Here is a 17747-nt window from a genome sequence, read left to right as displayed (position 1 = left end):
CGTAGTCATACAGCACCCGGGCTACCCTTCCCGCCTCTGTGCCTGGTAAACAAGTTGATATTCTCTTTTTAGTAGGCTAACTCGCAGGGACGTTTGACGCGATCGAGCTGCTGACTGAAATTGCAGCAAGGGTTTGCTTAATGCAGGTAAGCAGCTTAGGGAACCAGTAGCGGGTATAGTTTAATACTGTTGTGAGTTAGAGGTTTTCTAGCGTTATTTATTTCTGAACTATTATAAGTTCCTCCTGTCAAATCGTCTATGACAAAGAATCTGTGAAGCCCTCTTTTTCGATGTTTAATGGATTCCTAACAATACCAGTTCCATTCACGATCGCTATGCGGTATATTATCATGAAGGCTGTCACGCATGTGGCATCAACTTTTAATTTCTGTCATGCGCAGAGTCGCGGGGAGCGCTTTTCTTCTATTATAAGGAACTAATAGAAAAATACTCTAGGTGACAGTACTTCCTGACAATTTCTCAGGAAGATCTCGATTCCACGCAAAGTCACATACATTTTATCTCGTTACTTCCATAACAATCGTCCGTGCAGCGCTACTTTTGCTGTTTATTTTCTCACTTGTTTGATTCTGAATTATGCCTGCTCCGCAGCCCGGTAGAAACCTATTCCGCAAAGGGATATATTTGGTTCGTGATTAATTATCAATTTTTAAGCATCCACGAATCTAGGGTTGAAGGATGTTTGTTTTCCATGGATCGACGGCACCAGTACAGGATGGCAACTATATTGAATGACCATGCATCCTGGAACGATATGAGATGTCCGCTGTGCTTCAAATTTGACTCGTGTTCCTTTAAAGTATCAGGAAGGTACAAGCAGAGTTCGCCCACAAAGAAATAAGAGTCAAGCATTTGACACAAGTATGATATGTTGATCTAAATACGATTCAACGATTTTTTGATAGGTAGTCGATGTATATTGGTAAAGAGTTCTAGCAATACAGGCCACAACTAGTAAATGGCTTGCTACTGAAGATCATCATATGTAGTCGAATACCTGAAGTACACGACAGCATTAACAGAGAACCTTAAGTACAAACTTCGACAACCAATAATATGATATACAAAGCAGCGACGACGTACAATTTTGCATGGTCAATCCTTGCAAGCCTTGTTTCTTCACAGTACACTTCCTTTAGCTTTTTCCACGAATTTGCTATGATTTTTGAGACATCGCGGGCGCTTCTGTGCACGTTGTCTTGTTTCTCGAATTGAAACGCCATGAAAGCGTGAAAGCGTTTATGGGTCGAGGAGCTCGGTTTTCATCTTTCGAACTAGTAAATATAGTCTGCTTAAATAACTGTTATGTTGGAACGAGCAGTTCAAGGAGAATGTAGCAAAATATCCCAGTCTCGTATACACGGTATTAATCCCTGTTGAAGTTAGGCTCTGCAATAGATAGTCACAATAAAAACTGGGGGCCTTTCTTTTGAGCAATCGACGCATGCACGTCATGCACAGTTGAGGTTGTAGTGGATACCCCGATACGGAAGATACATGTTGAATCCACAGACTTTTACCAATTCTGGCGACTACACTGTGCATCGTCTGCAATTTCACAATCGTATGTATCATACTTAGAACTCACAAGGCTACAGATGGGTGTTCATTGTACGGAGGAGATCTTAAACGACAGGAGGATATAGATGAAGTATAGTACTCGTATTATATCACAGGATGATAACGACATCGACGTTCTAGCCACGAGATTCAAAGTACTGCATGATCTAAAATGACTGTAAGCGTCAATTACAGCTTGATCCAGCAGGCTTTTACACTGCCGGAACCCGTCAAATAATCCTTGCGTACATGCTACAAGTCGAGTTTTATGCTGTCCTGACAACTTCAACACGCCTTCTCGTTTATTGGTTGCGGCTACTGAATTGATCAGCTTGGCATAGATCATGCAGTTGCATTAACCGCTGAAGGCAGCGGCGCGGACAGCGAAGCGAAAGGGCCCGGAATAGAGGCAACGAGGATTGTAAGAGGAATGGGATACACAATTAAATCAAATTTGAAATTCAAGATATATACAATAAAACAAGGTATATACAGTAAAACGGATATATACAAATTGACATCACGCAACCCTACGTTTTGAGCTGGAGGCAACTGAACTGGATTTTCTCTTGCGTAAAACAATTCTCTCAGGACTTTCCAGACAAGGAAGCAGGGGCTCTTGCATATCGTATGCAGCGTTCCGCTCTGCGATCTCCAGGAGCTCCGAAACGAACGTTTCCTTCGAACATGTTACGTTTTCAACCGCCTTGATGCATGACTTGATCAACTCCTATGTTGCATCGCTTGCTAAATACATAGGTTTTCAGGGTACACATGATTATGACTTACCTTTGCCTTCCACACAAGAATGAATATCTTCAGCATCTCAGATCCAAATCCAGCAATCGTATCCGGAACAGTATACACTTGCGATCGTGTAACTCTGCATATGTAGCCTGCAGGTGAATCCACCTGAAGAAGCGTGATTATTCTGCCTTTGTGCGATGTCAGTGAAACGTTTTTGAACGCTTCGTCTTTCATTTGAAAAGTCTACCTGAGTTTATGAAAATCGGTATGCACAAATCGCGCAATATTTTGCGGGTTTTCTCAACCGCTTCGTTCGCCAAGCTGTTTAACATGTCTTTTGCCATCTTAGGTGCCTTCAGGTCTCCTTCTTTCGAAACCATAGTTCCATTCGCATCTTTTTTTCAATACATGCTTTCTGTTCCTGACGGTAATCGATTCGCATTTTCTTCCCAGCGGAGGCTGTACTGCCTGATTCTCCTCTGATCTGAAGTAAGTACGGGATATATTTAGTTAGACTTTTGACAGATCTTACCTGACAGGCTCAACTCCATTAAGCTCATACAAGCATGTGTCGATAATGAGCTTCCACATATTATCATAAAACCGTTCCAGATGGTCCGACTTTAGTGTATGATTTTCGAACTCTGATAGCCTGCATATCATATTAGTTGTCGATATTCACTTATACCTGCTCAGGACAGCAAGACTTACAACCAATCACAAGCTCTTCTTATCCAGTCAATGTCAAAGTCTCGACCTTTCTGGTAATCTTCAGGACTGCTTTTCGTAAATCAGCACAGGTCGACTACCAATTAAACATTATATATCATGCAGAGCATTTTGTGTAATCAGAATAGTTACCACGTTAAATGTCAAGAGGAATTCAAGAAAGCGATCGCTAGGGGTTGCCAATCATTTCCTATCATAGCTCCTAATTTCATGAAGTTCTTCAGCAGTGAAGACGTCCTTGCTTATATACGTTTTGTCATCTGGATCCAGAATGTAGGAATGTGCTAAACTATATAAAATTTCAATGATAAATTTTTCATTTCCAGGACGAATCTTGATGCTTACTGCTCATACTGACAGTTGGAATGGAATGAATGCAGACGATCTTCCACGTATCTTCCAGAACACTCCAGTTTCCATTTTTCTCCTGCTTCATCGTTTTGAATTGCTCCTTCAAATATTCCAGCTTGGCGGGGGTGATAGGAGGCACGAATGACAGAGTTGGTTCATCATCTTCAGTATTTTCAGCGCCAGCTTCTGTCTGCCGTATAGAGATTGTATTATTATAGCAGCACGTTAGTTTAGAAGGCATGTAGAACTTGCCCGCGGCAAGTATTGTTTGCTCCTTATAGTTTCAGTTAAAGCAATACTTCGAGCTTCCTGGATTTCCAGTTCTTCAACGGATTGTAATGACGTGATTGGTTGCGTGACACTTTCGTCAACTTCGTCCTCTAAAAAGGCTTTCACGGAGACTCCTTCTGGTTCATCTTTGAATTGATCTATGTCGTCGGCGCCTCTTGCTTCAGACTCGGATTTTTCAACATCATCAGAGGAATCCTCTTGTGCTTCGTTCGCAATGCTTCCAATGGCCTTTGATCTAGCCAAAATGGTGACATCGTCGATTTGTTGCTTGCCTATTACTTTCATTCCTCGGGACACCTCGTTAGTTAAATAACCGAATATATCTTTTTCGATTTGACAGGCTTCATGCTGCGCACGCTGTAGCTCCTTTCTGTCATTTATCAGCTTTTCTACCTCTCGTTTCGTTATATCAGGAATTTTCTGGATGCAAGAGCGTACTAAATAACTACTGATTCAACGAAAGGACATGTACGTTTCTAATTACCTTCAATGCGCTTAAAGCTGTTTTCCCACGTCGTCTTTCCACAGTGTCACTGCTTTCGGAAAAACCTTGCATCACGTTTTTCAACAGCTCAATGTATTGATCATACTCCAACGTCAGCGCATTGTTTTCTTCCAAAAGACTTCTTGTAAATCCCTCCAAACTGAATTTTGCTGGGCAAAATGTAATAAAGTTTCTTGCAGCTATGCAGAAAGTTACAATTCGTGTGGATTGATCAATGACTTCGCTGAAACCGATTTTGACATATGTTCCATTCAAGTGGTGTTCGGAAATAAGAAGGCAAACCATCACCCGCACTTTTGCCACACTCGGTTGTGTCCTTTCCGGCCTCGGCAACTCAAACTCATCCAGCTCCTCCTCTCTTTTAAGAAAAATATATCTCAGCACATAAATAAGCAACGAACACTAGCCATTGGTTACCATGCCAGAATGATAGACTATTAGCCTTATCCGAAGCGCGATAGTAGAACTCTTATTACTCAAAACCACACAAAAAAGTCACACCACCTTCACAGGTCGAACGATTACATGTGTCACTTACCTCCCACCTCAAATTCACATGTTCGTCCCCGCCGAGAACCAACATTTGTTGGCAGCAACCCGCTATTTGCAGCAGTATCCTGCACCAAAATTTGTTGAAACGCTGCTTACAGTACGGATTCCTTTGGTGAGCTCGAATTTCTTTTCTTTACAACTTGCGGTCTAGCTCTGCACAGCTGTAGCAGTATGTAACCTATGAGCTCACATTCGTGCTAACAGACGATAAATATATCAATTTCAGAAATTGAATAGATTCTCTATTGACTGCATTGATTTTCAGTTTTTATATTGACAGACTGTGCTCTTTGACTTAGTTATCGCACATATTTTTAGCTTCGTTTCGATCCGCGATGGAAGTTAGACTTAGACTAGGATTAAAAGAAAGGAGAGTATTTAAAAAAGTACTGTTGACATTCTATATCAACAGGAAGACAATAAAACGCGTAACGTGTCAACGGCTGATCACATAATGACGAAGGTCCATATTTAAGTAGGACAATCAATCAAAGAAGATACATTGATAGCTTAATACCTCTCAACAGGTTATATAGCATCTTGTCCAGATCCTTAGGCTTCGATTTCATCAAACAATGCTATTTTCTCCGACGCTACGCATATCCCGCACGCTGTTTATATATAGATTTTTATTTTCCGTGCAGTGTGGAAGTACAATTTTGGCCGGGCTCAGTGAAAATACGGAGCAGACGCGTTGATGTACCACCACTTGCAATGGGGCGCAGACAGTGACCGAGATTATGCCAACATATGTTAACTGAAATACCAGATTATACATGCTAGCAGATGCTAGTCAGACGCACCGATTATGCATGGAAAGCAAAAATCTGTTGAGATTGGTGTTGTTATTAACCCATCCATACAAATACATTGAAAGACTTTTCTATTATTTCGCTGTGATCGATATATACGATTTTGGAGGAGGTGTTGGTAGGTCTTTGGCAACTCAAACAATTATGCGATTTCTTACCAGCAGCACTACTCTGTGATAAACAAATGCAGAGCTGTCATTTATTAGAGGCTGTATCCCGTTCTTTTCTTAAGCACTATAATTGAGTCTTCCTAAATTTCTTCACCCCGCGCATAATCCATGTATGGATCATCGACGCAAAATGCGCTCTTATGATTACTCTTGGTGGTATGCAGCATCACCCAAACGCTAGAATCGAATTAAACCAAACTGGTTTACTCGACAATCTTTGGATGAGGGCAAGTCGTTCAACCTGCATTACTATGAAAGGAGCCATCAAGCGATATCGTCCCCAATTTTTGCAACGAAGATGAACTGCTTTTACAAAAGTAATTGTATTACTGCCCGCTGAAAGCAAGATTACTGGAGATAACAAAGAAAAAGGGAGAAAACTCCAATCTGCCAAAGCATGATTCCATATCGCTTTGACGAAAAAGACCTTGTTTATATTGTCATAGTTGGACCTTCGATATACAATGGGGTTTATCTTGCAGCATGGAGGAAGGGTTATATCATCTATTATACATAAGCAACGCAACATCATGATATGCAGATTTGCAAACGTAATAATCAAACCAATTATCTACGATCCACCTATTTAGACTTACGCGGTATTTTAAGTAGATCTACGATCCTGGGACTTTCCACACCTGCTTCATCGATGTGTAACAAGTTGTATGGAGGGATTGTTTGTACTGTCAAAATCGTCTACATCGATGAAATAGTGACTCCAAAATTTAAAAGGTAAATGAATTGGACCTTCTTACATACGTGCATGGCAGCGAATTTGTATATCTTACTCGATTGTGACCATATTGAATGCCAATTTAATCTTCATTGTCATACTCCTCACTATTGAGTAGCTGTCCAAAGTTCTCGGCATGCCTTAAGCTTCCTCCTAATATCGAATGAAAATCCATTAACAGAGGTAATCTCTTTAAGTCTAGTGAGCAAGGCACAGCTGAGAGCAGAATAGATGTATCGACACCTAAACCTCCGTACGGAACCTTTAATACAGGCGTTGGTCTGCAGTTGGGCCCTCAGTTACCCCCATCCTTTTTAGAGAACCTCTCAGTTGCGCCACCAAAGCAATGCATCCTAGACGAACAGCCGCTGAGGTCAATTGCACGCCTAAAATCCTTACGGAACCTTTAACACAGGCGTTGGTCTGCAGTTGAGTAAATGATATCCCCCTCCTTTTCGGACGTCTGCATTGCTTGGCTGGACGCAATATACACTTCCGTTTGTTCTGTTAATATGCCCAATGAAGAGGATTACCTGAATAAATGAACGTACGATGGATTGTGAATCCTATACACGAGTTGGAGAAGAGGCAGTGCTACGCGGCGGGCAGCAACGAACGGTATAAATAGCTGAGTTCCAATTGCATTAAAAGGAAGGGGTAATTACTTCAGTTTGCGTATTTTCCTGGCGAAAGATGTGTTAAAAAATATATAATAGTAACTTGACGTTTGAGATAACTACTTCTAACTCCAGCAGAATACTGCTGTGTAGAAAAGATTGCTTTTATTTTTCCAGAGATCTCGCGTCCTTCGAACGCGTATATACTAACACAGCAAGCAGATTTTACTTTCGCTCGATGAAATGTTATTCTACTGTTGTTTGCAGTAGGCAATTAACATGGTTATGAATCTTCTTATTAACGCATGTTATCCTGGATGCTTCATTGCGCTTAGCTAAACTGCACTGTATATGGTTTGGAGTACTGCACACCGCCAGACAGGCCACATCGATGGAGATCAGAGAAGCATATAACACAAAGCAGCCAGAAACTTCTTCTCCGTGTTAGAACAGGGTACAATATACTGACTGCAACGTTTATTTGATCATGAACTGCAACAAGACATAGAACGAATATGAAACATAGCTTCTATTTTTGCACCTATTTCTCCTCGATTTTTGTTATTCAAATATTACTGTTAGACACGGGAGACGGTGTCCCTGAAATGTGGAAGCAACGTCGCAAATTCGTTCAAGAGAGATCGAAGAACGGGGTGTTCCGGAACATCGCACGACTGGGACGGCTTTTTGTAAAGCGGAAGAGGAAAAGCGAAGAGTACGAATTAGGTGGGCCCGTGCATAATCGAATTGATCAAGCTCAGATTCCCAGACGGGCTGACGCCAATTCACATCATCTGGAAGGAGGTAGAGATCTTCCATACGGCTGGATATAATTCTCCTTGGAAATACAGTAATCTCATATTAGCCACCATTCATTCAAGTTATAATTCTCACCTAAGTTATGAAAAAATTTGCTACGGCAGCTAATATAACTTATCCGCGCGGCCACTGTATATATACAGCCAAATATTTCTGGATTTGCTATCTCAGTGCATCGTACACTTTGAACTGGAGCTAGTGTCTACTTGGTTTTTCTCTTTCTCGGAATTGACCTCTCAGGAATATCCAGACTGGGTAGTAGCGGTTCTTCCAAGTCGTATGCATCGCTCCAGTCTCCCTGAATACTCAACAGTTTGAGCAAGTCATATCTTCGATACTCTTGGTACAAGATTTGATCAACTCCTGCATTTCCGCGCTTGATCAATACAATGATCTTCAATGTAGGTAGTACTGTGTTTCCGAACAATAAAATCGCGTCTTGCAGATGCATTTGGCGGACTTGCGAAGCTAAGCATCATCAGTTGTCGCGTTGCCGGAGTTTGATATTGACGCATTTCACAAACCTGTCTAGAAATGTGACAAAGCCATGCCCAGCTCCTCGCCAAGTGCATGCAAGCCGCGTGCATAATTTCGGATGGTGAGCATTAAGAACATATCATAGGAAAGAATGACACCTACTGAATACCTAGCGCAAGGCTCTATCCATTTGACTCGTGGATCATTTTTTGCTTTTTGGAACGTAACCGTTCGGATCGCCTTGGCGCAGGAACTCTGGACGATTCTGGCCTTTTTCGTGTTCCTCTCTTTTGACCCGCAGAAGTTCGTTGAGGAGACTGGAATGGTTCAACAGGTAGTATCCATTTCTTTGGATGGTCTTTGACATCTCGATGGTCGGATAAACCAGCGCGGGCGTTGCTGGAACCGTAGCACGTATTGTGTAATGGACGCCAGATAGTCTGCAGTGTTACCATCGCGATGGAATACATGATTGCAAGGCGGACAACTAACTACCCGGAACACCTTTTCAAGATCATCGTCCAGTCGAGCCGTGTCTTGTACTAGTAGCTGCAGAAAATCGACTTGCTGCTCCCGACCTTGCTTGGTGCAATAGCAGCAGACTCTTGAGGAGAGATACTCATCAACTTTTGTAGCTATATCGGCTTCCATTCTGTCGCGGCCACGGCTATGTTGCTTGATCTTCGAGTACAGAGCATTGGGAAGCTTATAATCCATCGGTGCAAGAGCCACTCTTCTCGATTTCCTGCTCATTCCATCCTAGCCGAAACCATGGACAAGCGGATGGTCAGCATGCTGAATGATTCGTTCGGGATGCATTTGCTGACTCATAGCAAAGGTGTGGCTTGATTCATGATAAGATAGCAAGCCTTGTCAAGACACACCTTTGCGATATCGCATTGTCCCATATCCGGCGGCGTGCGATCGATTGGAATAGAAGTGCTGCGAGTTGATCCTTCTTTTAGAGCAGCCTCGATATCACCAATGTTGTTAGCGGCCTTGCGAGCTTCAAGCCAGTCGCGGCTCGGAATAACTTTGCCATATAGATATCACCCGCTTGATAATGAGTTGTGAAGCTTCGACTTCTGGCTCTGTTGCTTGGAACCGGCGAATCACTAACATCGACTTCGAACCCACCATCCTGTGATGCTGGGGAAACGTACGTACCAGGCGCGCGTAATTGGCCTTATGATCAGAAAAGAACCAAACGAAGCTTACGAAATATTGGAACCAATTCCGATGACGGGCCATCCAGACCATGTCTGCAAGTCTGTACAGTTGGGGTCGACTTTGTTTATGAACTATGCATTGGCATCTTTTAATTTGCTTTTTATTGCGATTGTGCTTTCGCCCATTTTAAATACAATGAAAACGCATCTATCTTTTATCACGAACATAAACAAAACACTCTACAATACAAAAGCTATATGCTCCCGGTTTTGCGAACGCTGGTGAACAACAAACGCTCACCTACCGCCAGACGAGCTTGATTACAATGTTGCATACACCGCCCCCGACACCTGATCCTAGGAATCCAACGTCTAGAATCGTAGCTGTGGAACCGAGACTACGATCAAACGTTACAACTACCTCTACAACTAATCAACCGAAACTACGTCTACCGCCGAAGCTAACTCTACAATTGAGTCCTGGCAATACCATTTACGTCGCTCTTTGGAAGAGCTTAAAAAAGAGTGTATATTATAGCTCATCTTTGCTTTCCATACCATTATGAATATCTTAAAACATCTCGGATCCAAACCCAGCAATTGTATCGGGTTGCTGCGTCACTTGCTATGGCTTTAATAGGAGACTTGTACCCGAGTTAATAAAAATCAGGATACATAAACTGCGTCTTCTTGCCGCGCTTCGTTATTGCTAAGCTGTTCAACATATCCTTTGCCATCTTGGATGCCTTAGAGTCCCTTTCTCGCGATATTTCCGTGCCACTTTCGTGTATCTCACCTTTTCCTGTCTCTACATGACCTTTCCTTATCATTAACTCTCCCAACGTGCGCGCATGCCAAGTCGGAAATGCAGTGCACCCTTTGTCCAACCCTAAATAACCACTACGTTGCAACATACCCAAACACCAGGCAAGGATACTTAGTGACGCCATTACAAACAGGAGCCCACAGCAAAGCAAGGATGCATGGAGCACGCCTTAGATATTATATGTCTGCAAAAAACCCAACGATAAATATATTTTCCATCATATATGCTTCTTCGCGAAATTTGACACGTGACAGCAAAACCTGGTCTTGGCGATCTTTTTCCTGATACTCTTTATCGTGTTTTGTATGGAATGTCTTCCATAAGAACAAATTGCAGTGAAGAGACAATCGAAGAATAGGAGAATCGTCCAGAATATATCATCTCTTACTTGGACGCCAACTTCTTTAAAATAGAGCAACGGAGTGAGATGACGCCCCAAAAAAGGTTCGGTAAAAAAACTGTGCAAAGGATGTTGTGAGGAGCTGAAGAGTAAAGATACTTGTTTGCCAAGGAGAGGATAAAAAAGTCAGCTCAAAATGGCAACGTGAACAGATTTTTACAGGAAAAGCGTTCCACGGAGACAATTGCAGATCCATTCCGCCAGGAGACTCAAAAGACGATCAAAAAAGCATCCGTAAGAGATACTATGGAAACACGACAATTGGAAGTATCCAGCATATATGGTGATCTGCTCGGTTGGCGCGACCCTGAAGCTTATGTATGCGTCGACATCCCTACTCGTGGGTTTTATTTTTAGAGTTGGAGCAATATAATGATTTAGCTGCACAGACACACGCATACGGCTGGTCCTTGCAGCAGGGCCAATCTAGTCACTTGGAGCGTGCTATTCTTAAAGAGTGCAAACACTTGATGCTTCGTTGAGGAGATGTAGCATGTTTACAATGATTTGCTGTCGTTACACTAGAAACATTGATCGAAAGGCGGAAAGTAAGGAGGAATCATTGCCAGAAGAGTCAGCCACGGCGACGTTGCCGGAGAACGGCCCGCAAGTAATAACCTTTTTGAGTTGTACCTGAATTTCCAGTGAGCCAATTGTAAAAGGAAAAGGCTCGTGCAACATCAAACATGAACAACGCTTTTTTTTGCGGAGACGAGCAGCAGCAAAGGACAAAAAACACATCTTTTTCTGCTGTTTTTAGAACCTACAGCCCCCTTCCATTCTTTTCGGTTGCAAGCATGTCGCATCATCCGGCATATGCTCGCAATGCACCCGCAGACGAGTTATCGCATCTGCGCTCCCAGAACGAACAGCTATGGAGAATTATAGAAAAGCAGCGTGTTATGATCCAAAACCTGCAAAAGGACAATGCTCGCCTGGCCGCCGAGCGGGACGGTCTGGCCGACAAGCTTCAAGGTCTCAGCAAACAACGACAGCGTACAGCATCTATACTCATCTCGCCCGAGATGTTGCGCGAGATTGCAGAAGCTGACGACGGTTCTTCTGAGTTGTCACCTGTGCCAACTTCCAGCCCAGTTCCACCGCCACGCTCGCCGTTCCGTCAGGCAAAATCAGACGAAGCAGTGCCGCAACAGCAGCAGCGAAGCACTGCTGCTGCTGCTGCTCGAAGGGCCAGAGTGCGCGAGAGTATGATGCCACCTCCACGTGGGGCGTTGGAGCACGATCCCATGATGCGCGCGGCATCTCCACCGTTACCAAGACGACCACCAACAGTACCACCACTCGGCTCGCCGAGACCAGAGCAACAACAGGACATCTTGGCGTCTCCTGTGCCAACAATTCAGGAACCAACACCAGCAGCCACCAATGATGCTACTGCTACCCAGCAATTATCACTAGGCAATATCTGTGTCAACGTTGTGGCATCCAATATTAAGACGAACGAGCGTGGAAAGGAAGTTATTGCGTTTATTATATCCGTTTGCAGGAAGGGCTCTGATGAACAAAAGCTGGAGGAACTTTGGCGTGTAGAAAAGCTATATTCTGACTTTTTGGATCTTGATACCAAGGCAAGCAACAAAGAGCATGTGTGGCAATATATAGAGGCTAATTACCTGGGAATATATTTCTTAGCTTAAAACGCAGCATCATCATACCATTACAAGCCGTATCGCGAAATTACCCGACAAGGCGCTCTTTACGACGCACGCGCCAAGCAAGGTTGATCAGCGAAAGGTAAAAATCTTAATTGCGCGCGCGCCCCTCTTTGTCTCTTTTTTTTTTGCAGCTAAAGAGAGAGAAAGAAGGAGGAGGGATCTGGAAAAAAAATAAATTGCTAACCTGTCTGTGCTCATCATCAGCTTGCTCTAGAGCAATATTTGCAGCATGCTATCTCTCTGCCGTGGGATGACATGTCGACGCTGTGTGAATTCCTGTCTACAAATGTAATTGAACACGATGTATACCAGGTTAGATTCAAGCAAGATTGCGCTTTGTAGCACAATGTAATAACCCGCTCTTGTCTAATTTGTCTAGGCTACAGGGAGCAAACAAGGTTATTTGACCAAAAGGGGCAAGAATTTTGGCGGGTGGAAAACCCGCTATTTTGTGCTTAACGACGATGTCATTGATTATTATGAATCGGTACGTTATTGCATATTTAGCGGAGCTCCTGTAAACTTTACGTGCTAACTATACAACTCCTTACATTTCTTTAGAAGGATGGCAGTCATCTGGGCACGATCCGTCTCACAAACGCCCAAATCGGTCGCCAAACCTCCAACGTCACACCAAATGTAGACGATACCACCAGCGTATACCGTCACGCATTTTTGCTCGTGGAACAGAAACGTGCAGGCTCTTCTCACGTCGTTCGCCATATACTGTGCGCGGATTCGGATAAAGAGCGTGATGAATGGGTTGAAGCTATTCTGCAAAATATTCGATTCGATGACGATTCGTCCGTGGATGCATACAAGGTGGACAAGAACAGCAAACGTAGCAAAAAGGTGGCCAAACCAGCTGCAACGCCAGCAGCAAATCCTCAGCAGGCAGCACCACCGCCACCACCACCACCTGTCCCTGCTGTTATGGAACCAACAGACTCTGTAGGATTAGCCATTAGCAGCAACACTGTTGCTATGGGACCCACGCCCTCCGTATCGAGCGACAGCACAAACTCTTCTCTCCTATCGAGTTCACTCCCTAGCACAGTTGAAGGCCGAGAAAGCTTGGAGCAATTTCGCAATCGCAACTTGCAGACTCCTCCACCTATCATGGTGCGACGCAGCTCGATGATAAACTTGTCCACCACAGAAGAAGAACCTCTTCCTCCTCGATCTGTTTCTCCTGGACCGGGCAGACACAGCGAGGAGCTTCCCGACGAAGTCGCTGAAAAGAAGACAAAAAACAAGACTAACCGGATGACTATATGGGGCAAGAAGGTCTTTGGCAGCGACTCTAGCTCTTCATCGTCTCCCCCGCGACCTTCCACCTCTCTCTCTGCAACAACCGCGTCCAGTGATACATCCTCTAGCCTCAAGACCACATCTACGTCTTCTGGCCTCCGAAGCTTCTTGTCACGCTCTTCAAACGAGTCCACAGACAGACCGGTCGTGAATTCAAAGCAAGTATTTGGAGTTCCCCTGGAAGAAGCAGTGCGCATTTCTCGCGTTGTAGAAGGATACGAACTCCCGAGTGTGGTGTACCGCTGCATTGAGTATCTGGATGCAAAGAATGCTGTTATGGAAGAAGGCCTATATCGTCTGTCTGGAAGCGCTGCCGTGATAAAATCCCTCAAGCAAAAGTTCAACAAGGACGGCGATGTCAATCTCCTGGCAGCCAAGGAAGAATATGACGTGCACGCAATTGCCGGACTGCTAAAGATGTGGTTGCGCGAGCTGCCTACAAGTGTGCTAACGCGCGAACGTCGCATGGACTTTTTACACGTGATTGATCTTCTGGACCGCAAGGACAGAGTCAATGAGCTAGGCCGATTGGTATCCCAGCTGCCGCTTGCTAACTACACGCTCCTGCGAGCACTGACAGCGCACCTGATCCGCGTTGTCCAACATTCCGATATCAACAAAATGACAGTGCGGAACGTCAGCATCGTGTTCTCGCCGACACTCGGCATTCCTGCCATGGTATTCAATTTGTTTATGAGCGAGTTTGAGTATATCTTTTGGACTACTGAAGACGGCGACGCTGCGCCGCGCATGATTGAAGAACCCAGCATTCCCCCTGAAGCACAGTCGCAGCAGGATTTGGAACAGAAGCAGCAGCAGCAGTCTTCTGAAGAAAAGTCTAGTGAACAAGGACAGCAACCCCAGGAAAATAAATCAAAGCTGACACGTAAACCGACCCTTACTCTGCGCGAAGAATGCGGCCGCAGCAACCGCAATAGTGTAAACTACATTGACGGTGCTCCGAACGCCATCGTGCAATTAGAACTAAATATGGAAGGTAACTAGTTGATCTTATATATTTACATGCTCTTATTGCTAACTCTTAATCTCACCACTCCTTATTCTAGGCCCATTGGTATTAGAAGAGGATGAGGACGAAGTAGACGAGTTGACGTTGTCGGCGTCCAACCATGACGATCAAAACCAGCATTTTACATATCAACAGCAGCAGCAACAACCACCGCAACACCAACAATGATAATAATACCAATTAATCACAAAGTCCTTCCTTGATCGTTCTACAAATCTATCACATCCACTGCTCTATTGTCACCACCATTCCCTCGCTTTACCCAGATATTTTACAAAATTTCTCTCACTCTATCTCTCCCGCGCGTACACACCTGCACTCTCCACCTTACAGATAATATTCGGACAAGTATTACTCTTTACTCGATTAACGTTGATGATGTTGTTGACGATGATGATGAAAAAAGGAAAACAAAATTGACTGTATCAACGATGATCACCAATACGAAATTGGTTTCTTTTCGTGAGCAATGCAGCACCTATTGGAACGTGAAGGTCGTTGTCGAATTTTACCATATTTATAGTTCAAAAGATTATTTCCCTGCTTGATCTGCAGCGCAAGGATGTCATCAAAATGAGCCTGCATGGGCGTTCTTCTTTGCAGAAAATTGAAGCATTGTTGCTGCTGCTGCTGCTGTCCGCCAAGGAAGAAAAAGAGAGATAACATGCTGGATGCCTTGGGAGATGCGCGTGCTTGGCTATTTTTCTGCATAATAAAGAAGAAAGGATGAGATCAGTGTTCATGTATGTTATATGCAGCTTGGCTAGCAAACAGATGCTACCCAAAAGATACGGCAGCACCAGCACCAGCAGCAAACGTATTTGAATATCCCTTGTCTCCCTTTTCCGTTCAATATTCTGTTCACTTCTTCTTTTCTTACGTATACATTTTTTTTTCTTTTTCTGCTTTCTACCCTTCCACACATTCTCTGTCCTCATTCATATGGCTGGCGAAGATTCCGTCGTCAACTTCGTCATTGGCATATTTGTCTCCCTGGGTGAGTTCTCCAGTCTGTCGTTACGATTGAACGGTATTGGGTTGCTGACATACACAACGATTCTTTCTATTTTTTAAAGCCGCCTCGTTTTTGGACGCACTTGGTCTCAATTTACTAAAGTTGGACCACGTCAAAGAAGCGCAAAAGCCGGCCAGCCAGCGGCGGAGAGATTGCTACCGGCCTTTGTGGCACCTTGGGCTATCGACGTACATTGCCAGTCAGGTCATTGGTAGCACCATTGCACTGAGTTAGTATCATCCCCCTCTTCCTCCTCATTCTCTAATCACCCACCCCCAAATATCAATTCTTTGTTTATCCTTTATTTGTGATCTAATCCCTTAACTCATTCATTCTCCATTGATAGACTACCTCAAAACACAGGTACAAGATAATTTCATGCTGGTCTGCTGGGGATGAAAAAAAGGGGGGCCACAAAATCGTCTTAATCGGCATTTCTTAGTGGGTCGCTCCGCTAGGCAGTGTTGCGCTGATTTACAACTTTGTCTTTGCAAAAATACTTGTCGGCACAAAAATCACGAGGCAAGACGTTCTTGGCACCTTTGTTGTTGTTGCGTCAGTGATATGGATTGTCGTATTTGGCGGCATGTACAATGGCCGGGATCGTAAGTTATGAAATCATTGACAAAAAGAAGCAGAAAGAGATATTTCACTATGTCACAATGCTTTACTTACCTAAACTATCTTTTCCAGCCGAAAGCACGATATCTCTCGAGAACTTGAAACAATTATTTACTCGGCCTATTTTCATCATCTATTTCAGCGCACTCAATATCCTGACCTTTTCCGGTCTCGTATTCGCGATTTGGTCGCGATATATTTTATCGGACGACTCCAAGAAACGAAACAGCCAATTGTTCGTGGGCATAAAGCCAAAACATATGCGCCGCATTGTCGGTCTCATGTTCAGTTTGGAAGGTGGTATGCTTGCAAGCGAAACTCTGCTGCTTGCAAAGAGCGGGTAAAACTTTGTATACCAGTAACGATCAGGCAAGAAAGACTTACATGTCTGTGTCCTAGTGTTAAATTATTCACACTCTCCGTCAACTCCCAAGTCAATCAATTTACTGATAATACAAGCCGCTTCATTCTATTAGCATTGGTTATGACAGCTGTGTTGCAGGCAGGTTCGACATTGCTTTCTCGCGGTGTAAATGATACATTGGTTTTGAAATCACTTGGCTAACGTCGCTGTAGGTTTATTGTCTCAACACAGCCTTGAAATTGTATACATCCGTCGTTGTCGTACCAGTTTTTTACGGCACATACACAGCCCTTGGATTAGTAAACACCATTATCTACCTCGACGAGATTGGCAACTATCCCGGCTGGGCCATTGCGCTCGTCTTTATCGGGATCGGCGTTCTTATATATGGCGTCTATTTATTAAGCTCAAAACCTGATCCATCGAACCACAGGCACGCAAGTGAACAAGACAACGATGAAGACGACGACGGCGACAACACAGATGGAAACAATGATGTAGAGAGAAGAAGAAGAGAGGATAGACTTGGAGGGAACACCCAGCAGCAAGAGCTGCAGATATTCTATTATCAGCACAGCAACCGTTCATGGCCATCCGCGAGAGACGAAAAACAGAAAGCACTCATGACAACATCCTCCTCACCTTCACTTTTAACTACGGGAATTGCACCTTTCTCTGTGATAGCTGAACCTAGCAATAGTCAGTGCACCTTTCAGAGACAACCGCTACCGAGAGAAAAGCATTGGATAACACGATGCTGGGATAAATGGAAATCACACTCAAACAATATCATGCGAAAATGGCATCCTGGAGAATTGCCTTCTCGCACTTCAGATACCAACGTACATAACCCTCGAATTAATTAGGACATACAAGCACATAATTTTTTGTACCATACGCTAATACTTTTTCCCCTTTTTCTCTTTCACCTTGAATCTCCCAATTTGTAAG

At 43.8% G+C, this 17747-nt stretch overlaps 7 protein-coding genes across 7 annotated transcripts; 3 read left to right on the top strand and 4 right to left on the bottom strand.

Moving 5' to 3' along the window:
- Positions 1-2101: 2101 nt before the first annotated feature.
- VTP01DRAFT_10692 (uncharacterized protein) lies at positions 2102-2660 on the bottom strand (the record flags this gene model as incomplete). Its single annotated transcript, XM_069379082.1, has 3 exons — positions 2102-2311; positions 2371-2516; positions 2576-2660. 3 exons carry the CDS (start codon positions 2658-2660, stop codon positions 2102-2104), a joined length of 441 nt encoding a protein of 146 aa, XP_069239092.1.
- A 23-nt stretch (positions 2661-2683) lies between these two features.
- VTP01DRAFT_10691 (uncharacterized protein) lies at positions 2684-3317 on the bottom strand (the record flags this gene model as incomplete). The annotated part of the gene is made up of 4 exons (XM_069379081.1): positions 2684-2807; positions 2861-2980; positions 3040-3097; positions 3308-3317. 4 exons carry the CDS (start codon positions 3315-3317, stop codon positions 2684-2686), a joined length of 312 nt encoding a protein of 103 aa, XP_069239091.1.
- A 24-nt stretch (positions 3318-3341) lies between these two features.
- On the bottom strand, positions 3342-4489 carry VTP01DRAFT_10690 (uncharacterized protein; the record flags this gene model as incomplete). Its single annotated transcript, XM_069379080.1, has 4 exons — positions 3342-3346; positions 3403-3598; positions 3661-4119; positions 4184-4489. The coding sequence occupies 4 exons, from the start codon at positions 4487-4489 to the stop codon at positions 3342-3344; spliced, it is 966 nt and encodes a 321-aa protein (XP_069239090.1).
- Positions 4490-5850: 1361 nt separating this feature from the next.
- Positions 5851-6881, top strand: VTP01DRAFT_10689 (uncharacterized protein; the record flags this gene model as incomplete). The annotated part of the gene is made up of 2 exons (XM_069379078.1): positions 5851-5894; positions 6674-6881. The coding sequence occupies 2 exons, from the start codon at positions 5851-5853 to the stop codon at positions 6879-6881; spliced, it is 252 nt and encodes an 83-aa protein (XP_069239089.1).
- Positions 6882-8109: 1228 nt separating this feature from the next.
- Positions 8110-9644, bottom strand: VTP01DRAFT_10688 (uncharacterized protein; the record flags this gene model as incomplete). The annotated part of the gene is made up of 6 exons (XM_069379077.1): positions 8110-8375; positions 8459-8553; positions 8613-8824; positions 8880-9143; positions 9269-9417; positions 9548-9644. The coding sequence occupies 6 exons, from the start codon at positions 9642-9644 to the stop codon at positions 8110-8112; spliced, it is 1083 nt and encodes a 360-aa protein (XP_069239088.1).
- A 1932-nt stretch (positions 9645-11576) lies between these two features.
- On the top strand, positions 11577-14964 carry VTP01DRAFT_10687 (uncharacterized protein; the record flags this gene model as incomplete). Its single annotated transcript, XM_069379076.1, has 6 exons — positions 11577-12368; positions 12433-12534; positions 12660-12767; positions 12835-12942; positions 13017-14763; positions 14834-14964. 6 exons carry the CDS (start codon positions 11577-11579, stop codon positions 14962-14964), a joined length of 2988 nt encoding a protein of 995 aa, XP_069239087.1.
- Positions 14965-15738: 774 nt separating this feature from the next.
- VTP01DRAFT_10686 (uncharacterized protein) lies at positions 15739-17662 on the top strand (the record flags this gene model as incomplete). The annotated part of the gene is made up of 7 exons (XM_069379075.1): positions 15739-15793; positions 15873-16040; positions 16158-16174; positions 16254-16416; positions 16505-16772; positions 16832-16961; positions 17009-17662. 7 exons carry the CDS (start codon positions 15739-15741, stop codon positions 17660-17662), a joined length of 1455 nt encoding a protein of 484 aa, XP_069239086.1.
- Between the last annotated feature and the right edge of the window lie 85 nt (positions 17663-17747).

Source organism: Rhizomucor pusillus (assembly GCF_041956525.1).
Source record: "Rhizomucor pusillus strain CBS 183.67 unplaced genomic scaffold VTP01scaffold_9, whole genome shotgun sequence".
In the NCBI taxonomy this organism is placed as follows: domain Eukaryota; kingdom Fungi; phylum Mucoromycota; class Mucoromycetes; order Mucorales; family Lichtheimiaceae; genus Rhizomucor; species Rhizomucor pusillus.
Note: the sequence above shows the minus strand (reverse complement) of the source record. Positions and strands in the feature narration are given on the sequence as shown.